General features: G+C 38.7%; 1 protein-coding gene across 3 annotated transcripts in view; it reads left to right on the top strand.

The window, feature by feature from the left end:
• The window catches only part of NTN4 (netrin 4), a 122318-nt gene that overhangs the window by 58722 nt on the left and 39018 nt on the right, over positions 1 to 24578 (top strand). For all 3 annotated transcript variants that reach the window (XM_028828961.2, XM_015152395.3, NM_001266055.1), the window contains 2 exon segments: positions 7164 to 7290; positions 9887 to 10075. In XM_028828961.2, coding sequence (XP_028684794.2) covers positions 7164 to 7290; positions 9887 to 10075 — 316 coding nt within the window.

Here is a 24578-nt window from a genome sequence, read left to right as displayed (position 1 = left end):
GCCCCTCCTGAGGGTAAGTGCATTTTTGTAAGGAGGTCTTGAACCTAAAACATCATTCTAAAGCTAAAGGAATGAATTTCTACAGAAAGAATTTCAGGTTACAGCTTAGCTGGGGGAAATGAAGTCTTAAGTACTGGCTAATTTTTATTCTTTAATCATAATTATTTTTACCCTATGCCTATCTTTATTTTATTGCCCATGCTTTTTTATGAGCGGGTTTCCTCTAGTGTTCAAGTATAGACCAAAGAATAAGCAGTAAAACTTTTCATTTCTGCTTGCATTTTTACGATTTATATTATTGGGCAAGGGTTTGAAACACTCAGCCTTCAGCCTATTTTGCCCCATTCTGACAGTAGGTTTCAGGCCTCCTTTTCACCAAACTCAATTATTATGCTTGATATTCACCATAGAACTTCTACTTCTGTTAAATTAAAACATGCAAACCTTTAATGGGAAAGGGCATATTTTATTCGTTAATGAAAAAACATGTTTTTATCACAATGCTTTCTATTCAAAGGTTGTGTTATAGCATTTGTTGTGCATGTTTTTGTCCTGAATTAGAGCAGCAGGTTCTAACAGGCTGGCCCATTATTAGAATGTATTTCTTCTCATGAATAACAAGTGCATTATTTTAGAAGTTTAATCCTTTTCTCTAAAAGGGGCATACTATCTCTTTATAAATTAATCAGTTTTTGCCTTCACATTTGGTCTTCAATTGCTGTATAGCGTTGTTTCACTCCCTAAATTATGTGTCATAGCTATAGAGGTCCATGAATTGCTGCAGCTGCCAAGAAGGAGGCATTTTTCTCTGGTCCATAGAATAAGCACTGTTTGTATCCTCTTTTCACAAACATTTTTTTAAAGTTCCCATGATGGTCTAAGAGAATATTCATTTTCAATTGGAATTAAAAGTTGCATGGTCACGAATTGAAATAAAATCATGTATATAAATAATAATGGCACAGTATCACAAGGAAATTACTCAACTGATGAAATTCAAAGATTTCTGTGTACTTTGCCATAAAACAAATCTTTTTTTCATGAACTTTCATTATATTTTTAGTAGGACATGATCAACAGGAGACTCAAACAATAGTTGTTACTCTCTTTCTTGGAAAGCAACTGGGAAGCAAATTTTATCAGACATTCCTAGAATAATTTAGTTAATGTAAGTCCTTCAAAGCATTAGCCAGGTGGATTTTCTGCTTTTGTAATTCCATTATGGTCAGTGTCTGTGGTAAACATCACTGGATGATAAAGTACATCTTTATTTGAGAGGAGGAACTAGAATAACATTTAGTCCAAGAGTACTGTAGTTACAAGCAATAGGAAACATGCAGTAGAGAGAGAAGAAAGCTGAATGAGAGAAATAAAAAAGGATCATATTTATTTTCATTTAAGTATAGTCAATATAGATGAATGAAAGTCTGTCTTCAGAGACTATTAATGTTTATTTACTTTTCCATTTGTGTCACATTGGGTAGTTCCTGCAGGAAAAAGGAAATACTCTCCTAGCTCGTCCTCGTTTGATTTTCAGATGATTCCAGGAATGTTCTGCATTGGTGAAGTGGCAACAGGACCCAGCTATATGTCATTTAAGTCTAATCTGGGGGCTCAAAAAGGATTTTGGGTAGTTTCTGCCACCAAATAGTGTTTACAATACAGAGAAACAGGCCTTGAAATCGTAGAACCTTAAGACTAGAAGCAACCTAAAAGTTGTTTAAGCCAATCTTCCATTCAGTGTTTAAATGTTCTACAACAACCTTGGTAAGCGTCCATCCCATATGCTTGATGCTTTCAATGACCAGCTTCCTACAACCTCCTGGCTGGTCAGTTTCCAACTCAACCACATGATTGCTGACTACTGAAAGCCTTCTGCCCCAAAAGGAAGCTCAATGAAAAAGCAGCTTTTCTAGGCAAGTCCCGTGTATCTTCCAGTTATGGATCTAAAAGATAATAATTTCCCCATTTCACCTCCCCCCCCACCTAAATTCTTATGTCTCTTGCCTCAAATATGAGGAAATAATATTTTCTCTTCCATGCCTATTTGGCTTTAATATATGATATTATCACCAAAGTGAATAGCTCCTAATGAGCATGCTGTTCCAGTAATTCCTTGACTTACTGGTTCAATGTGTGTATGAGTCCCTTCCTGTAAGATAAATGTGCTAAAAATGACTGGCAAGTGTGTTAATATTAGTAGCAAATAAACTCAATTAAATATGAGTGTGAAAACTTTTGACATTGGCAGAGAAGCATATTCTTAGCATAACAGGGAAGTTTATGGAAATCATAGAATGTCCAAAATTCTATTCACCTCCTGGGTCATTAGGAGTTGTAGCTTTGCTGTTAAGGTAAATTACTCATTTTTTAATTAGATAACTAGACACCGCTTTTCTTCAACTAAACCTTAAATACATAATCCCATTTTCCTGCTCCTTATCTGGTTCATGTTTGTATACCACACAAGAACTATGTTTAACCTATTACTAAAGTTTCCTTTTTCTGGGTTTTTTTTTTTTTTTAATGAAGACCTAGTTTTACTTGCACATTTTTCACGAGCATCAAATAGTGGATGATCTTTCAAGCTTGAACAGCAACAGTTGTATCGCTGAGGAAGGATTTCTTGTTTCAAATTGTCTAGGTAATGATTTACAGCTATTTTTGGTAATTATCAAAATGACAGCTCCTTGAATTTTTCTGCATGCAGAAAAATTTGCTGGCTAGCATCTTTCAGACCCTGGGAGGTTCATCCCAATCCTTGGCATGTGGGATCAAGGGAACGCTCTGAAATCCTCACTGCAGAGGGAATTGACCTGTCCAACATTATCTTGTGATACATGTGAATGTTTGATGGGATAACTCTAAATGTCTGCGGACTCCTGAGGCCTGGGATTTGTGGCAGGATGAACCCACATGTTGGGTGATATTACGTATAAACCTTCGGCCTTCCAAGACCAAACCTGACAAATTGAACCTATGACGATGGTTGAGCTCCTTTGAAGAGGACTCACAGTACATTGCAGCATCTATCTTCATACAGTATTCAATAAACGGTTGCTAAAAAATGGAAAAGAGAGCCAGGGTAGGGGCTCATGCCTGTAATCCCAACCCTTTAGGAGGCTGAGGTGGGAGGATCACTTGAGCCCAGGAGTTGGAGACCTGCCTGGGCAATGTAGTGAAACCCCATCTTTACAAAAAATACAAAAATTAGTCGGGCATGGTGACATATGCCTGTTGTCCAAGCTATTTGGGAGACTCAGATGGGAGGATCACTTCAGCCAAGGAATTCAAGGTGTCAGTGACCTGTGATCACACCATTACACTTCAGCCTGGGCAACAAAGCAAGATCCTGTCTCTAAAAATAATTAAAGATAAATAATTTAAAAATGGAGAGGATGCAAAAAAATAGTACATAAGATTAACATGCTTATATAACTGGAAAATCAGGAAAAAGAAATTAACAACCTTTTCAACTTCTGAATATTTTCAGAAAATACATGTGGGTACCACTGGTTATTATAAGGCATGAGCTGGGGGTAAAGCTGGAGAAGAAATCTTAAAAGGAGAAAGGGAAGAAAGAACATAACAGGCAAGATAGGAGAGAGGTAGAAAGAATTTTTTTTTTAAGAGAAGAAAATAAAGTGTATTTAATATACCTTCCACATCATTTCCTTACTCAAAAATCTTCAATGGATCTGCATTGCTTACAGGATAAATTTCAGTCTCTTTAAGCTAATGTTTAGTGTGTTCCGTGATCTGGATTGAACCTACCTCTCGAACACATACCTCTGGTTTATTTATTGACTGTCCCTGACTATTCCTTTAGGGTTTTTATATTCTTGTCTTTGCTCCCTAAGGAAAATCTCGTGTACCCGTCAGGATACAGACTCAGGGACTACACTTAGAAGTTTTATATAGACAGCACTAATTGACCTTGTTTTCTATCATATTTACTTTACACCCCTTAACATTTTCCCTAATGCCCTCAGATAGAACTCCCTTAACAGTAGGAACTCTGACTCTAATTCTATCAGATTATTTATGTGTTTTTTTATGTATGTTTTGCTTTTGTGTGTGGGTTTTTTTTTTTTTTTTTTTTGACATGTAGGATTTAGACAATTACAAAACTGTTTTTCCTACTAGTCTCCATTGTGCTGCTTCTGCCTGCTACATAAGGATGCCTTCATCTTACTAAATTCTTCAGCCTTGGAATATTTTTCCTACACAGTCATTTTTTCAAAGACTCCCTTTTCTTTGAACCCAGCATTTAGTACTACAAGTAAAACAAAGAATCATCAACTTTTCTTGAGAGTCTTTACAGAAATTTGCCACATAGAAGTTATTTGATTGGCAAGAGTTTATATTTTTTTCACGATGAGACAGAACACTGATTTTAAAAAGGTTCAATAAAAGTAATATGACTGAGGCACCTCTACTTCGTATACTTTATTATAAAAAATGGATAGGAAAAAAATCAGATACCCAGGAGCTAGGATGAAAAAAAATCTCATTTTTCAGAGCAGCAGAAGTTGAATCCCTGCAGCTCTCAAAATTTAAGTGCAGATTTGTCTTTCGAGCTTGCCTGGATGTGTGAATGGAGATTTGTAGTGAACCCTTATAACTCCATGGAATTTCAATATATAAACATTTCATATCACAGTCATGAAGAGAAGCCCAAGAAGGTAGACTATTATGACTCAATTTATACTTGGGCATTCCGAGACCAAAACCAGTGAATGAATCTATAGTATTAGTTGCATTTCTATAAAGAAAATTAACAAAAATTTTTGCAACATCATCTTTTTTCAAAGAGCCAATTTACCCTTTTAAAAAAATCTATGTACTCACTAAGCCCTGAGAATTAAAAGAAATTTTATAATTTTCATGAAGCATGAGAACCTTACATGACAATACACTGAAATGAAATTTAGCAAGATGGCCGCCAACACATTGCTTATGAAATTTTCCAGCTAACTCTTAGGCGTCATGTTCACTCACACGCAGCCTTCAGTCCAATAAGGCCTGCGTGTAATTCCTGAACTTGGACATTATGTGAGCATAAGGCCCATAGCAGTCATATAGCACACTTGGATAATTGCACAGGCCATTTGCAGAGTGCCTCCACCAGTGGTAGGGGAAGTATTAAAAGAAAGAAGGTCCTAGATGAGATGACACAAGTTACTTGAGTGTTATCTTAGGTCAAGCAGTAGTACATCAGTGTATTGGTGTGGCTGTTTTCAGGTTTGTTGAACTTTACCTTAGGGACTCATTTTCGTTTGGCCATGCTGAGTACATGTCATTTTTAGTAATTCATTTTTTGTCACAATTGAAATATTTTAGATGCATTGAAATAAACGTTGCTAACAGATTCTCCTTATACCTTGGTTCATTTTGTCTCCTTTTCCTGAAAAGTTTCTTCCCTTCTGTCTGTTAAAAATGCCACCCATGCCGGGCGCGGTGGCTCAAGCCTGTAATCCCAGCACTTTGGGAGGCCGAGACGGGCGGATCACGAGGTCAGGAGATCGAGACCATCCTGGCTAACACGGTGAAACCCCGTCTCTACTAAAAAATACAAAAAACTAGCCGGGCGAAGTGGCGGGTGCCTGTAGTCCCAGCTACTCGGGAGGCTGAGGCAGGAGAATGGCGTGAACCCGAGAGGAGGAGGAGCTTGCAGTGAGCTGAGATCCGGCCACTGTACTCCAGCCTGGGTGACAGAGCAAGACTCCGTCTCAAAAAAAAAAAAAAAAAAAATGCCACCCATGTGCCAAGGACCAGCTCCAATCTCCACCTTTCTCTTATGCCCTCCACAGCTGTCAACCTATGGTGATTTCTGCATCTTTTGAATGCCAGCATTATTTTGCTTCTTAAGTATTTATTGTCTTGTTTATGTGTTATTTTCTTCTGTGTAACTCTTTTTTCTCCAGATATTATACATTTCATCTTTCTTAAAGACAGAAGAGTTTTCTAATGCTTTGTGTACCAAACATGGCCTAGCATAGTGACTCTCCCTTGTAGGTACCCATTAAATATTTGTTGACTAGTTGACATAATTTGTTACCTTTATGTTACCTTTAACACATTTCTCAAGGAAAAAATATAAAACCTCACAGATCCACACTTATGGACCCCGTTCTGAGCTACTTTGCAAACCTTTTCTTTGTATAGTCATGACATCATGTAAATAAATAATCTTGGTACTGGAATGCATCTTGGTATTGAAATTCATTATAAGTCTTACTTATTGGGAGATAGTTCAGATGATTCCAAATATTAATTTTTAGAAGTTATCAGTGAAATAACACAAAAAATATTAAAATTCCCAATTTCTAAGAATTCCACTGAAGTATTTCTCTCTGGGAGAAATACTATTTTAATAAACCCTACACTACTGTGAACTATGGGGAAAAAAAATGCCCAGTATATTAGGACAAAATGTATTCAAAGCCCTAACAATATACATATTTTGACCTTTCAATATTACTTCTAGAAAATACATTCAAAGGAAATAATTAAAGATGCACACAAATACTTAGCTACAATGATATTCATTATAGCATTGAATATAATATATACATATATTTAAAAACCTAAATTACAGTAAAATAGATGGTCAGATAAACTAATTATACATCATACGGGGCACCATTAGAGTGTGTATTATATGAGAATGTTTAACAAAATGGAAAGATATTCACAATATATTATGTGAAAAAGGTTGTAAATATAATTTTTTTTTGAATACTGGAAATATATGCTCCAAATGTGGATATTAATGTCATTTTTGCAATGAGATTATGGATTTATAAACTTTCTAGAATGAAGGTATGTTACTTTTGCATAAAGAATTTTTAAAAATTAAAGATACTAAAAACTTAGCCGGTACTTTAGAATTCAGGTGCTTGCTCAGCCAGTAAGTACATTAGAATTACTCTCTAGGGTCATATACCCTTCGGCCAAGAAACTATAGTACTTAATCTTTTGAATTTTTCAAAAGATTATAAGACAAACTAAAGAAAGCATCTCTCCTCTTGATTGTTAACTTCTTCAGAAAAGTGAGTGAACATCTTATGACTAAAGCCATTCCATGTGATGCGATTGTGGGAACATGTTCTTCTTTGGCGACATTTGTGCTCATAGCTCTCACTTGATGTTGCTTGTAGGTCCATGGGAAGTGTATGTGTAAGCACAACACAGCAGGCAGCCACTGCCAGCACTGTGCTCCGTTATACAACGACCGGCCATGGGAGGCAGCTGATGGCAAAACGGGGGCTCCCAATGAGTGCAGAAGTAAGTAACAAGCCCATGATATTTGAAAGCTTTCTTTGTAAAGTCAGCTTATCTGTGGAGTCCTTGTTGTCTCTAGAAACACAACACAAAGTGGTGGGTGACAAACACTAGACCCTACACAAACATAGCCATATCACTGCCCACTGAGGCTTCAGCCACTGAAAACAGTTGCTGTTCGTTACATTGCTAATGTGACTTTTTCGCCAAGAATATGTTCCTCATTTTCTTGGATACTTTGTGGGAGCTAAGAACCCTTTTATAATTTGACATAATAAAAATAGGAGGATGGCTCACACCTGTAATTTCAGCACGTTGGGAGGCCGAGGCGGGTGGATCACTTGAGACCAGGAGTTCAAGACCAGCCTGGCCAACACGGTGAAATCCTGTCTCTACTAAAAATACAAAAAAAAAAAAAAGAAAAAGAAAAAATTAGCCAGGCATGGTGGCGTGCACCTGTAATCCCAGCTACTTGGGGGGCTGAGGCACGAGAATCACTTGAAACCGGGAGGTGGAGGTTGCAGTGAGCTGAGATCACACCACTGAACTCCAGCCTGGGTGACAGAGGGAGACTCTGTCTCTAAATAAATAAATAAGTAAATACATGAGTAAACACAAGAACATCTGATTCTGTTGTACTCTCATTGCTGAGATGGTGAATTATAAACATGAAAATAGCTATTTTGAATTCAGTTCTCAAAACTACCCAATAAAGCAGGTGGTGTTAATCCCATTATAGAGATCAGCTAACTGAGGCTCAGCAAGATGAAGTGATTTGCCAAAGTTAGTAAATGATAGTGGGGACTTGATCTCAAGTCTCAAGACTCCAAATTAGGTACTTTTCCCCATAATACCACATTGCCTTTTTTTTCACTTTATGATGCTTGAAATGAAAGATTAGATTTGAAATTAAGCCAGTAAGTTAAGAAGGAGATTTCCCTACAAGGACTAACTAGCTTGAGGTTTGAGGCTGGAGATTAAATAGGAAGGTAAAAATATGGGAACATGAGCCATTTTTTCTTTGCAATTTAAAATGTTCAGAGAAATGTGCATGCCCATCCCAATGTTAACACTCACAAACCTCTCTTTTACAAGGATTTAAAAGCAGGTTCCATGGGTAACACTGTGAGAAGTCTCTTCCCATACATAATTCAGAGTCATAACTGATTTGGTTTTGTTTCTAGGAAATGTAAAGGATTTCCTGTAAGAATAAATCTTAAATTATCTTGTAATAGACTTAAAAAGATATGAATCTGGTCAGAATTTCATAACACATCAAGGAAACAATGAAAAACAATAGCACAAACATTTTCAAATACATTTGACCTTCAAAAATCGGGATTCTTATTCTAAATCACCAATGAAGAGAATCTAAAGAATTTATCCTGAATTCCTAGGGTGCCTTTCTGACTCTTTCCACATAAATCAGCTGCCTATCTAAATACACATAGAACACAGAGACATGTCACTTGATGCTATTGACTTATAATCTTAGAAATGCCTTTGAGGAATTGTTATATAATAAATACTGCAGGCCTCTTCTGTAAGAAAAATTGAGGCTTCAATAGGAGTCCACCTTCTACTCACCTGCTCAACAGCTGAAGAATAGTACTTCATGAAATCAAACTACTTGCCAAGTTCCTAGTTCCTAAGCTCTGTCCACCAGAAGCTCATGAGTAATGACCCTTCCAGGCTCATTAGTAAGCATGAATTCATGCCTGCATCTGCAATATGAATGCTCATTTCCACTTAAGGCCTGACAATCTCAGCTTTTCTTAGCAAGGACAGGAGACCCACAGGATGACCCTTGAGAAGTAATAGGAGTGGGAATCGTGAAGTGTTACCAAAAGAGAGGGTAAAAACTGATGGTCACTCCTGTAATCTTTCCACAATGAATGTCAACCCCCGTTGGTAAGTTCATCATCATATCTTTGCCCAACTAGACAAATCTACACTTTGTTGACTTTCATGCATCTCCTGAAACTTTTTTTTTAAATTAACAGCCTATAATGAAAAACTGGAAGGCTACACAAGAAACTCTTTTAAAAAAAGTAGTAACCTATTGAAGTCAGGGAAAACAAGATAAATGGGGATGCAGAGGCTAGATTTCTCAATGGATGCCTTTCTATATTCCTTTGATTTTTGTATTGTTAACTACTCAAAAACTAAAACTAAACATTAACAATCGGTTTATCCTATTTTTATTTATTTTCATTTATTTATTTTGAGACAGAGTCTCCCTCTGTCACCCAAGCTGGAATACAATGGCGTGATCTCGGCTCACTGCAACCTCCGCCTCTCAGGTTCAAGCAATTCTCCTGCCTCAGCCTCCCAAGTTGCTGGGACTACAGGCGTGTGCCACCACACCTGGATAATTCTTTTGTATTTAGTAGAGATGGAGTTTCACCATGTTAGCCAGGCTGGTCTCAAACTCCTGGCCTCAGGTGATCCACCCGCGTTGGCCTCCCACAAGTGCTGGGATTACAGGCGTGAGCCACCATGCCTGGCCAACTCATCCTATTTTTAACTACCTGATATGAGATAAGCCATCACTTTATTTTTACTTATTAGTGTTTCTCTCCACGCTTCTTATTGCCAGCCTGCAAGTGTAATGGGCATGCCGATACCTGTCACTTCGACGTTAATGTGTGGGAGGCATCAGGGAATCGTAGCGGTGGCGTCTGTGATGACTGTCAGCACAACACAGAAGGACAGCATTGCCAGAGGTGCAAGCCAGGCTTCTATCGTGACCTGCGGAGACCCTTCTCAGCTCCAGATGCTTGCAAACGTAAGTAACCTGTGGTTTCCAGAAAATAGGCTGATTTGTACAAGAGATGAATCTCTTTATCCTTCATTCTGCTAACCCAAGAGAAGGAGGTCATTGAGGTTCTCAGATAATAGACTCACAGATATCAGTTAATTTCTTCATTAATAAGAGGCAAGAATTTTCAACCTGTTGGGTGAAAACAGTACAATATTCATAAAAATAATTTCCTTTCTCACTCTCCATAAAGTAAAATTATTTCCTGTAGCACCACATTTTAGAAAACAAGATGAGTAATAAAAGAGAAAAAAGAGTGATGGAGAGGGAGAGCTATTTAAGATCTTAAGACTTTACTTGTGAGGAGAAGGTAGACAATAAATAGACTCAAGCTGATGAAATAAAGGGTGGTTACTGCACTTGGGTTATTATTTTACCTTAACAGTGAACTTAAACATGAAAAAAGATTAGTTTTGGTTTCCTTATAAATCCATTTTGATTGACACTGCTCTAATGTATCCTCTGTATCATAACTAATTTAGGAAATCATAATAATTTTATGCTCTCCCCAAAATACTAAACTCTTATAGCATGGGTTCTGCTTTTTTGTTGACATAACTCTGAGAGGAGGTTTATCTGGAGGCCAGGCACGGTGCCTTATGCCTGTAATCCCAGCACTTTTGGAGGCCAAGGCAGGCAGATCACTTGAGCTTATAAGTTTGAGACCAGTCTGGGCAACATGGTGAAACCCTGTCCCAGAAAAACTACAAAAATGAGCCAGGCATGGTGCTGTGCGCCTGTAGTTTCAGCTATTTGGGAGGCTGAGGTGGGAGGATGGCTTGAATACAGGAGGCGGAGGTTGCAGTGAGGTGAGATGGTGCCACTGCACTCCAGCCTGAGCAATAGAGCCAAATCTTTCTAAAAAATTAAAAATTAAAAAAAGAAAAAAATGGAGAGAGAGAGAAAAGGAAAGGAAAGGAAAGAAAAAGAGGTTTATTTGGAGAAAGAATAGAATTTGAAAAGACCTACCCAATTCATAGGACACTATCTGAAATATGTGAATATAAAGGGTGAATGCAGAGCTTATGTAAATGTCAAATGTGGATGAATAGCTCATCTAACCACATCAGTATTTACCCTCTATCAGCTCAGAAATCATCAGATAACAGAAGCCACTCAAGGCTATTAATGGAGATTGATGATCATGCCCTTCCTTTCCCTAGCAAGGACTCCATGTTCTAGCTCAAAAACAGTGACAGGAAGAAAGCACTACAATGGGAAACAAGCATTTAAAACCTTGGGGTTATTTGTGAGTTTGTTAAAGGAAAAACTACATTGCTCTTTAAAAATATTTTTTAACGTCAGGGAGAAGATATCAACGTGCAATTTGAACAGGCTTGCTTGTTAAAAGCTTTTTCTCTTAAATAGTGGCAGATAAAATATAGTACTGCTCACTTTCCACACCAAGCACCAAATGTGGATTTGTGACATAATATTTCTCCCAGCATCCTGTTTTACTCCTGCTCCTTGTTTGTACTCAGACTTTGTAATATTTAATAGGTTTCAAACAGATGTAGATTCAATGCCTTCACTGCCAGTTGCCAGCTGTGTGACTTTATGCCAGCTGTTGAAGCTCTTTGGACTTCAGTTTCTTCATATGTAAAATTCCTACCTGTAGTGTAATGAGAACTATATGAGACAAAGTGTTTATATAAGATAAAAGGGTTAGCACATTGCCTGTCATAGAGTAAGCCCTCAAGAAATGAAAACTAGGCCAGGTGGGGTGGCTCACATCTGTAATCCCAGCACTCTGGGAGGCTGAGGTGAGAGGATCACTTGAGCTGAGGAGTTTGAGACCAGCCTGGGCAACAGAAGAAGATCCTGTCTCTATTTTTAATATTATATTTTAAAATAACAATAAAGAGGCTGGACGCAGTGGATTACGCCTGTAATCCCAGCACTTTGGGAGGCCAAGACGGGCGTATCACGAGGTCAGGAGATCAAGACCACCCTGGCTAACATGGTGAAACCCTGTCTCTACTAAAAATACAAAAAATTAGCCAGGCATTGTGGCGGGTGCCTTCTAGTAGTCCCAGCTACTCAGGAGGCTAAGTCAGGAGAATGGCGTGAACCCGGGAGATGGAGCTTGCAGTGAGCTGAGATTGCGCCACTGCACTCCAGCCTGGGTGACAGAGCGAGACTCCATCTCAACAACAAAAAATAAATAAATAAAATAGCAATAAATAAATAAAACTGAAAACTAGTATTATAATAACCGTCATGTCCTATAAGCCAGAAGGTGGAAAATAATACTATAGAGTGTCTACTCTTCATTGATCAAAAATACCTTATGTTAAAGATAATTACCTCCTTAAAATCTGCAGCTCCTTGGGGCCTAAAATATAGGATCCTAATCTCCATGTGCTAACAAAATGGTCTGCTTATAATATTGCTTCAACCTAGAACATATTTAGTCCTGACACCATTTTGTACAGAATATATTTAAATGAATAGATATATATATGTGTGTATCCCATAGCCTCAGACCACTAGTAGAAATGTCTAAAAATGAGAATGTATGAACTACTAAGCAGATTATCGGAGGAACCCCACCTCTAATATTCACGTGGGTTCTTTTCTATTTCCCTAAGCGTCTCAGCTGGTCTGAGAAATAAAGAGAAAGAGTACAAAGAGAGAGAAATTTTAAAGCTGGGTGTCGGGGGGAGACATCACATGTCGGCAGGTTCCGTGATGCTCCCCGGGCCATAAAACCAGCAAGTTTTTATTAGTGATTTTCAAAAGGGGAGGGACTGCACGAATAGGGTGTGGATCACAGAGATCACATACTTCATAAGGTAATAAAATATCACAAAGCAAATGGAGGCAGGGCGAGATCACAGGACCACAGGATGGGGCGAAATTAAAATTGTTAATGAAGTTTTGGGCACACATTGTCGTTGATAACATCTTATCAGGAGACAGGGTTTGTGAGCAGACAACCTGTCTGACCAAAATTTGTTAGGCGGGAATTTCCTCATCCTAATAAGCCTGGGAGTGCTACAGGAGACCAGGGCTTATTTCATCCCTTTGGCTTCGACTGTAAAAGACGCCCGCCCCCAGGGGGGCCATTTATAGACCTACCCTCAGGGCGCATTCTCTTTCTCAGTTCCTTGCTGAGAAAAAGAATTCAGCCATATTTCTCCTATTTGCCTTTGAAATAAGAGAAATATGGCTTTGTTCATCTGGCTCACCAGCTCACCGGCAGTCAGAGTCCAAAGTCTTATCTCCCTTGTTCCCTGAAGATTGCTGTTATCCTGTTCTTTTTTCAAGGTGCCCAGATTTCATATTGTTCAAACACACATGCTCTACAAACAATTTGTGCAGTTAACACAATCATCACAGGGTCCTGAGGTGACATACATCCTCCTCAGCTTACGAAGATGACGGGATTAAGAGATTAAAGACAGGCATAAGAAATCACAAGGGTATTGATTGGGGAAGTGATAAGTGTCCAAGAAATCTTCACAATTTATGCTCAGAGATTGCAGTAAAGACAGGCCTAAGAAATTATAAAAATATTAATTTGGGGAACTAATAAATGTCCATGAAATCTTCACAATTTATGTTCTTCTGCCGCGGCTTCAGCTAGTCCCTCCATTCAGGGTCCCTGACTTCCTGCAACACAGATAAAAGAGGAAAGAAAAATAATTTGTCGTTAACTTGGATAAGTTAACTGTCTTGTAGGGCAACAGGTAACAGTTTCAAAAAGATACTGTTATATAGCATTTCCTTGAAACAGTACACTGTACAGTATACCTAATGTGTTCATGTATTCATTCATCCAGTTACTGTTTATTGAACACCTCCTATGTGCCAGGTGCTTAAGATGCATCAGAGAACAAGACAAAGATCCCTGCCCTCAAGGAGCTTATATTCCGATAGAGGAGACAGACAAGAAATATAATAAGTGAAATATACAGTATGTGAGAAGTTCATAAGGGCTACTATCATCAAAGAAAAAAAAATAAAACCAAGAGAGAAGGGATCCAGGGAGCCAAGGGCTTGGGGTGGGAAGAGGAGTGGCAGGCTACAGTACGGGACAGGATGATGAGGGTAGGCCCCAGCACTGGGAAGGTGAAATTTCAGCTAAGATTTGAAGACAGTGAAGAAGTTTGCCAAAGAGTTAACTGGGGAGAGAACATTCTAAGGAGAGGGAATACCTAAAGTGAACATCTTAAGGCAGGAAGGTGCCTGATGTGACAGAGGAAATAACATAGCAGTGTGGCTGCAAATAAAGGTCAGTGTGGCTGCATCAGAATGAGAGTTGGGGGGTGTCAGGAGATGAGACTAGAGAGGTGACTGGGAGGGGAGAAAATATAATATGTACGATGGGCCACTGTAAGCTCACCAGCTTTTACCTGGAGTAAAATGATGAGTCAGTGCAAGGGTTTTCAGCAGAGAACTGGCATGATCTGACTTAGTTTTCAAAAGATCGCTCTTGTGTTACACAAAGGCAGCTCAAATCATATTGAACTTGCACTTTCGGCACTCAGCTTTAGTTGAAGTGAGCAAGCAAACTAGTGATTCTCAAAGTGTGGTTCTTCGACCAGCACCATCAGTATCACCTGAGAAATGTGTTAGACTTGCAAATTCTAGGGCCCTGAGACAGATCAACTGAATCAGAAATTCTGCAAATGGAACCCAGCAATCCGAGTTTTCACAAGTCCTCCAGGTGATTCTGATGCACAGTGAAGTTTGAGAAACACTAATCTAAATAAAGCATACCCCCCCACCCCCGCCAAATTTTACATTGGTTAACAAAGTCAGTTTCTAACATTTTACTAACATTTGAGCCTCTTCTATGTGCTGGTGTATCAAACAGCTAGTCACTTCCATTAGAATAAAGAGTAGAATACCAGGGGGAATAGTGCAAGAAAATGTTGAAGGTTTGATTGGGGCTAGATTTTAGAGGGCCTTAACTGCCAACCTAAAAATGTTGGTATTTATTTTCTAGGGTACTGGGTGCTATCACAATAATTCAATTGGTATACTGTGATATATTTGCAATGTATTTTAATGATGTATAGCTCAGATTAATTTCAAAGCATTGCATATTATTCATTGCATTTTACTTTACTGATTTTTAAATTGTTTGGCTTTGTAAAGTCATAAGATAAGTAAATGTACAAAGAATTAAAACAGATAAAGCCCTTTCATAGCGCCTAAGTCTGACCAATTAAAAAGAGAAAAAAGAAAAGGTTTACTGTCAAAGTTGGAGTCAAAATAAATACCTTTTTGTTTATTTTTAGTTTTGTTTTTTGTTACTGTTCTATGTTCAAACTATGGCTCATATTCTTACTAAATGTAAAAAGGCCACCATCCCTAGCTTTTAAATCCTAGAATGCTCATAGCTTCAGAGTTTTATAAAAAGAGTATGAAAGAACAGCTAGGAAAAAAGTGACCTCTTGTTAGTAGTGACTATTACTTATACAGCTCATCTAGAGACTTGCGCAAAACAAGTTTTATAGGTGTTCGTTCCCAAACTACCCGGTCTGTGAAAAACATAAGCAAATTGTGAGAATGCTGCTAAAATTAACAACACACATAACTTTTTATTATTGTTTCAATCCACGAAAATGAGCATTCATCAATGGACTTGATCAGTTAGAATATTTTTTAAAGCTTATTCTTTCACACGATACATTCTTATTCAGTGCTACTATGTGCTAGGTGTGCTAGTTCCTGGGAATTATAACTATAAGCAAAAGAGACACAGTCTTTTGACACAGTTAACAAAGTCTAGTGAGTTATCTATAATGTATATATACACATAGGTGTAATAGGCAACTAGCGGTATACACACACACACTTGTACACAGACGTATGATAAATATCGTGTTACGGAGTGTGGAGGGGAGCACATCAGAGGGGCAGTTAGCAAGAGTGGTGTGTTCTGAGTTTTGAGAACCTGAGACCTGAAGTTTAATGGAAATTAACAAAGCATGAGTAGAGAGATTCCCAGCAGAGAGAAAAATCAACAGGATTTGCCAAAAAAGAACAGAAGGGAGAAAGAATAGAGCATATTCTGACAACTGAAAAAAGATCAGAATGTTTCTGTGGTACAGCATTTTCCAGGAAAGAGCGAGGAGGTAGCTAAAGCAGTGTGAGGATGAGGGAAGTAGAGCAGGTAAGTGGCTGGCTGAAAGTGTCTGCATCTTAGACATCTCAGTCAGGGAGCAAGAATAACTCTGGAGTTGAACTACCAACAAGTAGTTGATAATCAGTCCATGTGCGTCATCTACTATAATTGCCTGGTTGATATTTATAGATATAGCCAAGTATATTTATAGGTAATACCCAAGTACCAGAAGACCAAAGGCTCCGAAGTCATTTCAAGGAAAACTCCATCAAGAACACATTAAGATATTCTTAAAAAAAAAAAAAAATGCCCTGAAACTTAATAAGGTAATTGTAACATATTTGTCTGTAATTCTAACATAATTGTAACAAGTTTCTGATCCCCTTATGTTGTTATGGATTCACCTACATCTGTCTACTGAAAAACTTGAAGCTAAAAACCACAACTACTAAGTCATGTTAGTAATCATTCCTAGTTAACAAATACCTGGATGGTACTTAATGCACCAAGTAGGAAAACTATGAAAATAACCAATACCGGCCAGGTGCGGTGGCTCACGCCTGTAATCCCAGCACTTTGGGAGGCCAAGGTGGTCGGATAATGAGGTCAGGAGATCAAGACCATCCTGGCTAACACGGTGAAACCGTCTCTACTAAAAATACAAAAAATTAGCCGGGCGAGGTGGCGGCGCCTGTAGTCTCAGCTACTCGAGAGGCTGAGGCAGGAGAATGGCGTGAACCCGGAAGGCGAAGCTTGCAGTGAACCAAGATCACGCTACCGCCCTCCAGCCTGGGTGACAGAGCGAGACTCTGTCTCAAAAAAAAAAAATAATAATAATAATAATAAAAGCAAATAACCAATACCAATTTAGTTCTTCTAGTATAATGTATAGGAGGTTGGTGGGTTCTTAGGGAAGATCTTATTTCTTTCTTTCCCTCTCCAGACAGCTCCTTGATCCCTGGGTAGGCTTCCCTAGGAAAGCCTATCTCCATTCACTTTATGACTATTCCAGGATACATTTGGGGCAGAGATGCCTGTGTCTGCTTCCCTAGTTTAGGTTTCCTTACTGGCACCTGCTTCCAGAATATTACTCTGGTTCTTCTCTTCTCTTTTTCTGAGCCTGCAGTAGATCCCAACATTTATTAGCATATCCAGTTCTTCTCTCTACCTACATACTTTCCGTAATTTGTTGTTTGATTGGCAGTAGGTTTGAGAGCATTTTCATTACTCTTTAGTAATATTTTCATATCATTAATTCCCTCCTTAGTAGATGTATCCCTATGTCACCTCTTTGTCACTGCTTCAGTTATCACTGATAATAAAGCTTATGACAAATGAGTTAACATACTTAACATTTATTAAGTACCTATAATTACCAGATTTCATGTGAGGTCTGATAGCGATATTCTCATAGCTAGATGTTTTCCTCCCATTATTTCCCGCTTTACTTTTATGAGGAAGGTAGTATCAAGAAAACAAGGTGATATTTTAAAAATTTAAACTATTTCAGTATGTGGTTCCATCAACAACATGTACAATGTTATTCAAAATAACAATTGTATTATATTTATTTTACTGTGCTTACCAAGGCAGAAAAGCAACCTGCTACTCAGTGTGTGGTCTGCAGACCAGCCGCATTGGCATCATCTGGTTGCTGATTAGCAATGCAGAACCTCTGATCCCACCTCAGAGCTTTGAATCGTATTAAAGGTTCAGAGTAGCCAGGCACGATGACGCACAGCTGACATCCCAGCTACTCAGGAGGCTGAGGAGGGAGAATCGCTTGAGCCTCAAAAATTCGAGGCTGCAGTGAGTTAGGATCATGCCACTGCACTCCAGCCTGGGCAGCAGAGAAATACCCCATCTCTTAAAAAAAATTTTCGTTTTAAGGTTGAGAGTGCTATTGAACACTTTTCAACAAGGGTTCTATGCACTTAATCTACAGTTAAACTTTTCAGAATTAGCCAGAACAGCCTAGTTAACCAAACATCCAAATTAACGAAGGTTTACATCTCTATTTGTGTGCATATAGACTTAGAATATTTTAGAATAAATTATATAGAGGTTTACTGAGAAAAAATGGAAATCTGAATAAATATGTTTCTGTGGTACAGCATTTTCCAGAGTTTGATCTGCAGAGCTCTAATTCCATGAAATGTTAATAGAAATTATGTGAGGGGAAATTTTGCTATGGCCCTCAAATTTAGGAAATAAATTAATCAAAGGTTTCTTCACTGCAGGATGTCTCAGAGCCTAATATGCTAATATTTATTATAAACCTGTTTTGGAGTTTTGAGTTCTCTTCAATTTAACCACAGAATGCTTTTCTTTCAAAGCATCTTTTGGGACCCGTGTTCTATGGCACACACTGGAAAGTGTCGTTATTTTATACCGACCATATCTGTGTGAAGACTTTACTTGGGAAGACACATGCTAGATTTTTTTTCTATATATTTGTTCCCCATTTCCAAGTGTTAGAGGCTACAAATGCATATCAAGGAAATAATGAGCCTTACATTTCTATCAGTGAAATAATCATAAACATAGTGTTAACTAGGCTTGGGCAATCTAGTCTATTGGACTGCCAGCAATGAACATAAGACAGCCGTTTTCTCCTTCTCTCTCTTCTTTCCTAGTTTTCATCTTCTCAAAAGTTAGAACTGGGTCAGGTGTGGTGGCTCACACCTGTAATCCCAGCACTTTGGGAGGCCAAAGCAGGTGGATCACCTGAGGTCAGGAGTTCAAGACCAGCCTGGCCAACATGTTTGTAAACTACTAAAGTCTCTACTAAAAATACAAAATTAGCCAGGCATGGTGGCAGGCACCTGTAATCCCAGCTGCTTGGGAGGCTGAGGCAGGAGAATCGCTTGAACCTGGAAGGTGGAGACTGCAATGAGCCAAGACTGCGCCATTGCACTCCAGCCCGGGAGCCTCCAGAGCAAGACTTTCTCAAAAAAAAAAAAAAAAAAAAAAAAAACCAAGAAACGAACCATTGAAAACCTGAAGCAACAGCTGAGATAAATTTACTAGAAGCACACAAGTTGTAGCTCAGTTTAGTTCAGAAAATATTTATTGAGTGTTTCCCCTGTGCCAAGCACTGTGGTAAACACTAAGTCTGTGAAAATGAAAAGATCTTCCCTAAGAGATGTTACATTCTAGATGGAGAGAAATGTATAATAACAATCATTTCAGTACTCGGTGGTGGTGATGATGATGACAATATCATAGTAATAGCTGACGTATATTGAGTGCATACTATTTTCTGTTCACTATTCAAAGGACTGTGTATGTTTTCACATTTTTAACTTTCACAAAATCACTTCGATGTAGGTAACATTATTACCATCCATTTTACAAGAGGAAAGTACAATGAAAAAGATACAGCAAGTGCCTTAGGGAGACTGTGGGGATGAGTGAGGAAAATTTAGGGAAGACTTCTTTGAAAATATCCCTCCCTACTTCTTAGATGGCTATTTCTGTTTTTTCCTGTAAAATTGCTGAAACACAGTTTGTCCTGCTTTCTTTTTTTTTTTTTTCTTTTGAGACGGAGTCTCTCCCTGTCACCCAGGCTGGAGTGCAATGGCTCACTACAACCTCCGCCTCCCAGGTTCAAATGATTCTCCTGCCTCAGTCTCACGAGTAGCTGGGATTACAGGCACTCGTCACCACACCCAGCTAATTTTTGTATTTTTAGTAGAGATGGGGTTTTCCTATGTTGGCCAGGCTGGTCTCCTGACCTCAAGTGATCCACCCGCTTCGGCCTCCCAAAGTGCTGGGATTTCATGTGTGAGCCACCAGGCCCAGCCAGTTTTCCAGCTTTCTAATCTCAGTCGTTTTTAATGAGTTGATCTAGAAAATGAAACAAATTGATAATGTTTTTCCTCACAGCATCTACCTTACATGTAATAAAATACTTACCTGGGCGTGTTGATTCATTGAACAAATATTGATAGCATTAATCTTGGGGTTTTGTTTGCAGTTAGGTAGCTAGCTTCCTGCCAGGTAAGCCAAGGACTTACTGGTTCCATGAATGTTCTAGGAGACTTTTTCCTCCCACTCTCCTGAGAAGCACCATGCTAAATGCTATGGTTCTTAAGTGCACATTTTTACTTAATGGTTATAAATTCGTCAACCCTGAAGAAATAAGGCCCTGAACCAAATCTTCTAGCCAATAGATTTATTTCTTGTGAGCAATTAAATCATCCCTGTTCTCACTTCCTCTTTATTTCAGCCTTAATCAGAGTCTACTGTTGGACCCAGCACAATCAACTACACATTTCCATGCCAAGAAATCACTTCTGAGGATTCCAGGGATGTTGTTTGTTTTTTTAAGACTAGTGGAGATCATTGAAACTGAATTTATTTCTACAGCTTTGGAAAAAAAAAAAAATTTGAAGGACAGTGCATTTAAGGTCTGTAAACACAAGGGAAAACATGAATCTCTCCAGCTGAACCTAGGGCTGAGAACAGAAATGGAGGCTCAAACTGACTTGTTGCTGAGGCACAGAAAGAAAAAGGGGAATGTAATTCTCACTGTGTACTGAGGTACTTTGAGGAATCTCATCTCTCTGTTCTAAAAGAGGACAGTCTCTTTTAGAGTAACTCACTTGAAACCTCTAAAGTCACCTATGTGACTTTGGTAATCTATAACACAGGTAGATTTTTCTATGGCAGGCATATTTAAAAAATGTGAGAGCAGGCGTGGTGCCTTACGCCTGTAATCCCAGCACTTTGGGAGGCTGAGGCGGGCGGATCACCTGAGATCAGGAGTTCAAAACTAGCCTGGCCAACATGGTGAAACACCATCAAAATACAAAAAGTAGCTGGGCTTGGTGGAGGGTGTCTGTAGTCCCAGCTATTTGGTAGGCTGAGGCAGGAGAATGACTTGAACCTGGGAGGCAGAGGTTGCAGTAAACCAAGATTGCACCACTACACTCCAACCTGGGCAACGGAGGGGGTGGGTAGAGAGAGAGAGAGGGGGGGGGGAGAGAGAGAGAGAGGAAAAGAAAAGAAAAAAGAAAGAAGGAAGGAAGGAGGGAGGGAGGAAGGAAGGAAGGAAGGAAGGAAGGAAGGAAGGAAGGAAGGAAGGAAGGAAGGAAGGAAGGAAGGAAGGAAGGAAAGAAGACCTTCCTAGACAGTGGTGTATCCTGGCTTTTGCGGCAGGGCTCGTGGTGGGAGGGAACCCTGACCTGATTCACACCATTAGGCAATTTCTGTGGTTGAAACATTCTCACCATGGCCAGTTTCAAACTCTCAGGTCATTTTTCATCAGGAAGTCAGACTCAGACTCTGAGTCAAAAGTAAAATGGTTTGGACAAGGCCTTGCCTCCACTTTCACAGCCCCACTTCTCTCACCTCAAGCTGCTCTCTCTAGTCATTGGTTCCCAAACCTGGCTGTGTGTCACAATCACTAGGGAGCACTTACTGAAAATATGCAATCTTAGAGTCCTGCCCAGAATACACTGAATCAGAATCTCCAACAGGGCATCCGGACAGAAATCTGCATCCCTTTTAAAAGCATCGTTGGTGATTCTGGTCTTTTGGTCTCCTGGCCAGCATTTGAAAACCACTGCTTATAGCAGTCTTGTCTCTAGCATAAGCTCTCTTAAAAAAAAAATTAATTAGCTGAGCATGATGGTATGCACTTGTAGTCCCAGCAACTCAGGAGGCTGAGGCAAGAGGATCACTTGTGCCCAGGAGTTTGGGGCTGCAGTGAGCCATGATCATGCCGCTGCACTACACAGCCTGGGCAACAGAGTGAGACCCTAAGTAAAAAAAAAAAAAAAAAATTCCTCCTTCCAGAAGAACACACCGTTTGAAACAGGTGTTTAAAGAAATGCCTGTAGAACAGAATTATTTTTAGGAAATAAACAGTTAATTCCTTTACAATAAATTTATTGACTTTTATGCCAAGACACATATTTTTAACTATTACATAGTCTTTCTCCATATTAAAAGAAAAATCAGAAAATGGAAAAGAAAGCAGAATTCATTCTCTGTCAAAGTAAACAACCTCTTGAAAGATTGACATGCCCTTCCTTCTTCCCTGATGGGCCAAAATAAATGTAGTCAATTGCCTTTTAGCACAGAATGAATAAAAATAAACTTGGTCTCTCTGCCCTAAAACCCAAACCAAGCATTTACCAAGATAGCATCTGGTTACATGGCTACCTACCCAAATGAACCAGCCATCTTTGTAAAAAAAGGGTTATATCATCCAGATCTTTTTTTTTTTTTTTTTCCTTCTTTCTAACTTAGGTGAAAACTCCTTAACTGATGGAAATGCAGGTGCTTTGGGTGGGTGACTCTCTTGCCTCAGTCTCTATTGCCATTCTTCATACTCTACTCAAACAGTTCCTTCTTGTGATGTTCTCAGGAAGAGTCTCTGCATTTCTGTTTGCAAAGATCTCTGTTGAACAGTTATTTCATTTTACCTCTTGTATAGTGATGCTTTCATTTCAGTCTATCTTTCAAGTACAATTTTTACAGTAATTAAATCCAGAATACCTTACCACAATTACACATGTAAGACCACATAAGCACCTTTCATTTGTTTATTCTCATGCCTGTAAACCAGTCCATTCCTTCCCAAAGGTCACTGAGATCTCTTCAAATAGTAACTTGTGGGCTTTTTCTTTCAAATTGTAGGTTTGGCAAAGTCACACAAGTTCATTTTATACCATATAAACAACATAGACATCCTTGTTTTATATTGAAACAACTGTGAATGATTCCAGCATAGAATGAATATGAAGTAACTGTTTGTGGAAACCACACTTTAAATAGAACAGTAACTTGGCAGTAATAGTTGGGAAACTTTAATCTCAGCTCTTTTTTTTTTTTTTTAAATCCAGGAAGTAAAAGCAGAGGGTTAAGAAGTAAGAGAAATAGAGAAAATAGATATGTCATAACATAATAATCATACTAAGGCAATCCTTTAAAAAGATTAAATAATGCATATTAAAATTCACCAAAAAAGGAGAAGCTATGATTTTTTTTTTTTTTTTTTTTTTTTGAGGCAGACTCTCACTCTATTGCCCAGGCTGGAGTGCAGTGGCATGAACATGGTTCATTGCAGCCTCAAACTCCTGGGCTCAAGCAATTCTCCCGCCTCAGCCTTCTGAGTAGCTGGGATGTGCCAGCTATGTGCCATTATGCCCAGCTCATTTTTTAATTTTTTATTTTTAGTATAGACGTGGTCTTACTATGTTGCCCAGGCTGGTCTTGAACTCCTGAGCTCAAGTGATCCTCCCACCTTGGCCTCCTAAAGTGCTGGGATCACAGGCTGGAGCCACTACACCCAGCCAAAACTTTACAAATTTATGAATCATAAAAATCAGTCATGTTTGGGAAGAGAAGTGGACGAGGTCATGAAATTCCCTAAAATGTCTTCCAAGCAGAAAGTGGAATTCAGTAATTCACTGAATAAATAAATAGTATACCATTCTCTTTTGATGAGGATATGTAATAATCAAGCAAACAATTAGAAAATATGTAAATCTTCAGAAAGTCTGGACATAATTAGAAGGAGCATAAAGAAGAGAAGGAGCATTTGGTGAATGGCTGTCATGGATCAGAGAGCGTGCTAGGTAATTTAGCAATCCTTATGTGCTAGGTAGCATATTTTCTATTTTACAAATGAAGACACCGAGACTTAAATTGATTACAGTTGTCCCTATTCCTCCACCGGCAGTATCCTCAAGGGATTGGTTCCAGGATCCCTGAGGATACCAAAATTCATGGAGTCTCAAGTCCCTTATACGAAATGGCTTAGTATTTTCATATAACATATGCACACCCCCCTATATACTGTAAATCATCTCTAGGTTACTTATAATACCCAATACAATGTAAATGCTATGTACATAGTTGTTATACTGTAGTGTTTAGTTGTATTGTTGTATTGCTGTTTTTATTGGGTTTCTTCTTAAATATTTTTGATCCACAGTGGGTTGATTCTATGGATGCTGAATCCACAGATGTGGAGGGATGATTGTACATAATTTGCCCATGTTCACATAGCTGGTCAGTGCCAAGGCTGGGATTTGAACCCAGGTTGGTCTGACTGGAAAGATCCAATGACCTACAAAGATCCAAAGAATTCTATTACACACTGTGACCCAGTTAACGAAAATAGAATCAAAACCCAAAGGAAGAAATAATAAGATATGTATTTTAAAGGCAAAAATAATTTTTAAAGAACCTAGTTTTTTTTTTTTTAAAGTAAACGTCTTTAGTTTTGTAAGGGTCTGCTTACTGATAAATAGCCATCTAGCATTTGAATCTAAAGAACTGAATTCATCCTAAAGAATCTTAGCACAGGAAAGATGGAAATGACTGGAGAATATTCCAGATAGGCCAACAAAACCATCGAGAAAAGAGATACTAATG

Source organism: Macaca mulatta, chromosome 11 (assembly GCF_049350105.2).
Source record: "Macaca mulatta isolate MMU2019108-1 chromosome 11, T2T-MMU8v2.0, whole genome shotgun sequence".
Lineage (NCBI taxonomy): Eukaryota > Metazoa > Chordata > Mammalia > Primates > Cercopithecidae > Macaca > Macaca mulatta.
Note: the sequence above shows the minus strand (reverse complement) of the source record. Positions and strands in the feature narration are given on the sequence as shown.